Genomic DNA, 6993 nt, shown 5'->3' on the forward strand with positions numbered 1-6993 from the left:
ACTTCTTAACTGCCCAACATTCCACCCCATACATCATGGCCGGTCGGACAACAGTCCTATAAAACTTTCCTTCAAACTTTAAAGGAATATGTTGTTCACATAGTACTCTGGTCGCACCTCTCCACTTCATCCATCCCGATTCCCGCCTTAATTCTCTGTAAAACATCATCATCTATGTCACCTTCTTTATTTATGCTTGACCCCAAATATCTAAAATAGTCACTCTGCAGTATCTCTCTCTCCTCAATTTTCACCATGTCATTATCCATCATAATGTGACTAAAGTTACACATCATATACTCCGTCTTTGATCTACTAATCTTAAAGCCTCTTGTTTCAAGGGTTGATCTACACATCTCTAACTTAACGTTGATCCCTACTTTAGTTTCGTCTACCAAAACAATATCATCAGGGAAGAGCATACACCACGGGACCTTGTCTTGAATGCTTTTGGTTAATTCATCTATGATCAGCGCGCACAAATAAGGGCTTAGAGCCGATCTCTGGTGTAACCCAATCGTAATTTGGAATTCCTTGCCCAGGCCTCCCACAGATCTCACTCTAGTCGCCACACCTTCATACATATCTTTACTTACATCAATATACTTACTCGTCACATTATATCTATTCCTTTAATCCTGTCCATACTTTGATTTTGTTTTTTTGGTAATCACACAACCCACATGCCAATCCATACTTTGATTTTGCTTCCTTCAAACATAAAGAAAGTTTTTCAGTAATTAATTAAAAAAATCCAATGTCCAGAAGTTACCCAATATCTAGAGTACCTCTAACTCTTTTGTTTACATCTCAAGCAGTTCCACGAACCAGACTTCAGCTAGAAAATACCAATCAGAATTCAAACCTGGAAGCATGTGCTGGGTTTGAGGGATTCGTATAGACATAAGAATAGGAAGATGAGATGGCAAACAAAATGAGCAGAAGGGGGGAGGGAGTCCAAAATTTGAGACTTAACATCTGGGATCAAATCTGAACTGGTAAACAAAATAACTAAATTAGGGAAGTGGATTTGTGTTTATCAAAAATCCATTAAAGCTTGTAAAAGCAAGAGAAACATTTAATTTCCAAACAAATATCACTCTATCTACTAGAGAGGTCCTAACAGGCCTGCGGATTTTCAAACCATTTTTCCCCTCTTTTTATATAGAGCCTTCATTTCAATACTTTGGGCTTCTCAGGATAACTTTTAGGCTGTTGAGACGAGATACAATGAGACGTAGCTATGTAAAGAAGTAATCACTCTTTGGTGGATGAGTTTAGCTGCTAATTTCACAAATTTAGTAAATAAGAAGAAAAAAAATTCCCAAGTTTCTGTGACTGAAGAACTCCAATAGAAGCCAAACAAGAAATTACAAATGAAGAAGAAAGGTAATAATTCTAATTAATGAAAGTTGGAATTGATACTTGATAAACAGCAATCATAGGCAATTGAAAGAACATGAAAGTGCAGCTGCGAAGGACTTGCTTGCTTTCTTCATTTAATTTTCCTGATCCTAAACTTAACTTCTCCATGCAAAGTACAAACCTTATCTAACAATACAAAAGCCTTAAAAATTATTATTGGAAACCGCAGGTGGATTACTGTGCTAGTTTGTAACAATTAGAACATTGGCATGAACAAACTCACCCTTTACCACCCCCCCCCCCCCCCACCAAAAAAAAAGAAGGGTCATCAAAATTCAATCTTTCAATACAGGCACTTAAAATTCATCAGAGAACAAGGATACCCAACAATCATAAGAAAATCAATCTTTCGATACAGGCACTTAAAATCCATAAGAAAACAAGGATACCGGATACCCAGCAATCAGATGGAGAGGGATAACACACTAAACCAGAGAGAGAGAAAGGAAGGGTCTTACTAGTCGTGAAGGATGGCGGGAGAAGATTCAGGGACGCGCTTTAATAGCGCGCGCACTACGTCGTCGGCCAACAGACTTCCGTATACAAAGATGTTGTGAAAGCCATGAGTATGAGACATTGACGAAGATCCCATTCTATTCTGATTCTGCAACTCTATGCTCCAACACTGTTGGAAGCGAAGAAACTCAAAATCTTTGGTAGGGACGAGCCCAACCACTCCTTCACATACATATTGAGAGCAGGAGCTTAGATGGTGGGCCACTGTTCTGTACCAGTCGTCCAATTGCCACGCAGATTTTTTTCTTTTGTTTTTTTCTTTGGTTTTTTGAGGGGGGTTGTGTGTAGGTAGTAGATCTGAACTCGTGTGTGTGGGTGGGGTGGGTAAGATTATCTGCATGGTCCAGGGGTGTCAATTATAGCCTACTATTGCCTGCAAGTTTGGTTCCTTGTGAATACCAACAGGTGAACGTACATGTGAGAGCCAACCACCTGTCTTATTTTTGCAATTTATAAGGAGATGAGGGATTTTTATAAAAATAAAATTAAAATGTGATTGGCTTTGAGATGTACGTTCACCTATTGGTACGTGCAGATGATCCATTATCACTACCTCCACCAAGCACCATGCGCATCAGACGGTTGTAGTTGTTTGCTACTTGCCCTAAGGACAGCTCTAGCCATCTGATGCATGCTGCATTCACTGGCGCATTGGAGAGGATTTTTTTCTCCACCAACAGGGTCGACAGGTACCAATCGATCTAAAATCTAGACTGACACAACCGAATTGTAAGCATCCCAAGCTTAAGAACCGACTAAATATTAAACGATCCTTCACCATGCACAATGGAAGATTGACGATCGCCTGACCAAAATCTATTATCGAATGCTACTTTAATGATAAAGATATTAAATTCCTTTGGCAAGATACATTTATATCTCTATATATAATATGGAAAAAGTTTTCAGTGGGAGAATATACCGCCCATGCCTAGACAAATAGTGGGAGACAAAATGACTACCCCCCCCCCAATAAAAGGCAGAAATCCCACCCCCATGATGTTTCCATATGTGTTCTCATTAGCCCCACACACGCAAGGCCACGCTCCCCACATAAAGCTCTTGGCCATATAATATAATGGTAATGACGTGACTGGTGTACTGGAGTATGACTGACATATTGATTTATAATATAATGGTGATGACGTGAATGGTGTATTAGAGTATGATTGTATGTGACATTTTGATTTATAATATAATGTTGATGACTTGATTTATAATATAAAATATAATATAATGGTGTATTTCAGTATGACAGTATGTGGCATATTGATCATTTACAATAATTTATAGGACAAGAGATCTCTACTTGGTCGCATGGTTTCTACACAAGTGTCTAAGCCAATGGGTATCTATCCAGGGGGCAGAGGTGTAATCTCATGGTACTCTGTGAGAGTGCATAGGAAACACCACCAAGTGGAGATCTTTTCCTCTACTTTATATATAATGATCATAAATATCACATATTGATTTATAATATAATGGTGATGACATGACTGGTGTATTGGTGTATGATTGTATGTGATATTGATTTATAATAATTTATGGGAAAGAGAATGCTATTTGGTCACGTGCAGTGTGTGACCTCTGTGTCTAAACATAACACCATACAAAATGACTGCCACACCTTCAAGGATTTCCACCTCTTGATACCCTGTGAGAGTGCATAATCTCACAGTACCCTGTGAAAGTGCATAGGAAACACCACCAAGTAGAGATCTTTTCCTCTAATTTATATATAATGATCGTTAATATCACATATTGATTTATATTATAACGGTGATGACGCGAATGGTGTATTGGTGTATGATTGTATGTGATATTGATTTATAATAATTTATGAAAAAGAGAATGCTAATTGGTCACATGCGGTGTATGGCCTTTGTATCTAGGCACAAGATCGTATGAAATGACTGCCACACCCTCAAGGATTTTCACCGTTCCATAGGGCTCAGCGATCGTTACTACGACTAATTGCACTTGCTCACACAATGTTCTATGGACAAAGCTCCCACATGACCTTTGGCTGGCATTGTAAGTTTCAGCTCAAGTTTGGTTCAAACTTTGAATGATTGATTGTTGCAAAAGGAAGAAGTTCTTCATATGGTGGACAATGTATTTGAGTTTGGATTCGAAATTTGAAAGATGGTCAATCTGTATTGTCCTTTAGAATTGCTATATGAGCCTTATTTGATCCAATGGTTGAATATAAAGTGGAAACAATTCCACTAGATAGTTTTTTTTTTTGGCTAAAGAATTCCACAAGATAGTTGGCCCTATGTTAAGATGGCAAATGAAATATGACATTAACAGATCTAATACCAGCTTGCCAGACATTTTACATTCCAAGGATCACGTTACAATTGGATAGGTTTCACCTTAAAGATTGGATTAAATTTTTAAACCTTACACCCACACAGCAACAACAACAGATTAAAAATTAAATTCAAAGGATACTATTCAGAGATCAACTTATTTTTTTGTCAAAGAGGTCTAAAGAAATGGATGTTTTAACATGTTTATCTCAGTCTTCTCACGCCGGTTTGGTTATGTGTCACAACCCTTTGAATATGGGATAAATTCGAAGGGCACTGTCCCTCTAGGGTGTTGGATTAGTGTGTTCAATCAAACCCGTTATTATTAATAAAGTGTCTATTATTATTTTTTGCATGATATATCTTATTGGGCTTGTAAGTTGTTCCATGGGTTTGTCACCCAAAACAATTCTCGGCTAGGGATATGATCGGACATCAACACATCGTATTCATACGATAGTCACATTATATGTTACTAGGAATGAGATTTTGGTATATAAATGTGTATAGAAAATAATCTGATAACAAACTCATTGTGCTACTGTTAGTTGTGAGGATGAGTGTTGTACCTGTAAATTGGCCTTTGAACTAAGAGATCATATTTGTTGCAAAGTAGTATCATGGGTTTTGGTGAGCCAATGGTTGACGTCTTACGGACTATATATCGATACACTAGGCATGTGGTTCCGCATTATTAATGAAAAAGATGCTCAACATGGAATCCACGACCCTTAACTGGGAAATATCAAGGAGAGAGAGAAAGTCTATGATTGATCGGATTGAAATCTAATACTGGTATCAGTGTCGTTTTTGTAAATTGTTTACAAAGCCACTTTCTAATATGAAATATAATATCCTATTTACTAAAATTTATTTTAACTGTTTCCCGGCATCCGATCATAATCATAGAATCTCTGATAAAAACTTATACAATGAGTTGGGTTTTGGTAGTATTTAATTACGTGCCCTATAACCCATTATAGGATATTGGATAAATAGAATGTCTTTTCTGCAAATTAAAGAGTTTAATTGTGCATGACATTTACTGGAAAGATAATTGGTAATTATCTTTTATTTATGGCAATATAATTTGTTATTTTGAGAAAATATTGTTGGCCATAATTAAAGAGATAGCAATCCGTTTTAGCTTCTACCTCTTCCCTATTTAGAAGCAAGATTGTTGGCAACTTGGAAAGATTCTTTTCAACTACCAAAATAGACACATACACATACACAATTTGGGAAACTGTGTTGAACAAGGAATCTCATTTGAGTAGGATTACAATATAGAAGAGGAGGAGAGGGAGGGGAGAGCCGGATTTTTTGCTCCTCTCTCTCTCTCTCTCGTGTGTGTGTGTATGTGTGAGTGGTGAGATTCTAGGGTTTTTTGGAAACCCTAGGTTCTAGTGATGTGATCTTTCCTGTTTTTTTTTTTGGATTGAAGATTCAAGGCATTGAACATTCAATCTCTTCCTCTGCTCAAGTTGGAAGAACTATTATATGGAAGAAGAGCTACATCTATGGTTCTCAGGTAACTATGTGTTTCACAGTGATAATATAAAAATTTGTGTTCTTTGTACACGGATGTACAAGTGGTCTTACCCAATCTCTTTTCGCTGCACAATCAGGTTTAAACGAACATGGGGAACATATAATGACTTAGGATTCAAGATTTAAGGTTATAAATGTTGGAAGACTGAGGAATGCTTATCCCTTTTTGAAGAAGTATTATTTGTTGAGGAAAAGTAATTGGTGCCCATTGGTACATACAAGGAAGTCATATATTTGAGTCTCTAGATGTGTACATGGCACTATCCCATTCCCTTGACCCAAAAAATAGGAAATTAGAGAAACTCTTGTGTAAGTAACTTCATAAAGGGAAAATCTGTTTGTAATTGAGGTGGTTACAACGGATGGTTGTAACTATATTTTTTCTATTTTTTACTCTCGATTATTTTATCGTTTTTCTCTAACGGGTGATGTCTTTGTAATTTTGCGTTCCCTCTCCCTTACCCCTTCTTCTCTGTCTCCAACTCCCCCGCCCTCTCCAGTTCCAAATCCCCCTCCCCCCTCTTCCCCTCCCCTTAGAGCTCCCTACCCCCAATTCACCCGCCCCTCCTCTGCAAAACCTTCTTGCCCCCACTTCTACACTTCTCTCTGTCTCTCTTGAAGTGTGTGTTTGTGTTTATCCCCTTCCCTTCCTGTTGTTGAACCCACGCCCTTTATTTATAGCACTGCTAGCTCACAACAAAGAACCTCATGTCTTTTCTTTGCTATTAGAGCTACAGGCTACCGGCCTCCAATCCCCAATTGCTTCTTCTAATAAAAGATTACAGAACAAGCCCCTAAAGTAGTGGAAGACCAAATTCACTTTCGTTGGTAGGAACCTTTGAAAAAATAGTATTCAGGCCTTCATGTACCCTGCATAACTAGTCTCAGACCTTAAATAATTGGACAAATTAAGAATAAAGACGAGTGGGGAGTAGAATGTTTCAGGGCTGATGCTAAGTCTTTCTTGCTTACCATGATTTCCTACAGGGAAAGGATGAAGTCCTACCATAGGCAGTTGTAGCCTATAGGTATCCTCAGGGTTTGAAAGTACCTCCATCCTCAACGTTGCGGTTTGGCCTCCTTTGATCTTGGTGAAAGAAGGGGTCAGTCAAAGTCAACAAGGATTAGGGTTCTTTCTTTTTGTCTAAGGGAGTCACCACCTAGATAAGGATCTAGGACCCAAAAA

At 38.0% G+C, this 6993-nt stretch overlaps 1 protein-coding gene across 1 annotated transcript in view; it reads right to left on the reverse strand.

Moving 5' to 3' along the window:
* The window catches only part of LOC122662651 (AIG2-like protein D), an 87524-nt gene extending 85458 nt beyond the window's left edge, over positions 1-2066 (reverse strand). Inside the window, exon 1 of the mRNA XM_043858354.1 lies at positions 1884-2066. Within this exon, the coding sequence (XP_043714289.1) occupies positions 1884-2017 (134 nt within the window). The 5' untranslated portion in view covers positions 2018-2066. The remainder of the gene's footprint in view (positions 1-1883) is intronic.
* Between the last annotated feature and the right edge of the window lie 4927 nt (positions 2067-6993).

Source organism: Telopea speciosissima, chromosome 5, assembly GCF_018873765.1.
Source record: "Telopea speciosissima isolate NSW1024214 ecotype Mountain lineage chromosome 5, Tspe_v1, whole genome shotgun sequence".
NCBI classification, from domain to species: Eukaryota; Viridiplantae; Streptophyta; class Magnoliopsida; order Proteales; family Proteaceae; genus Telopea; species Telopea speciosissima.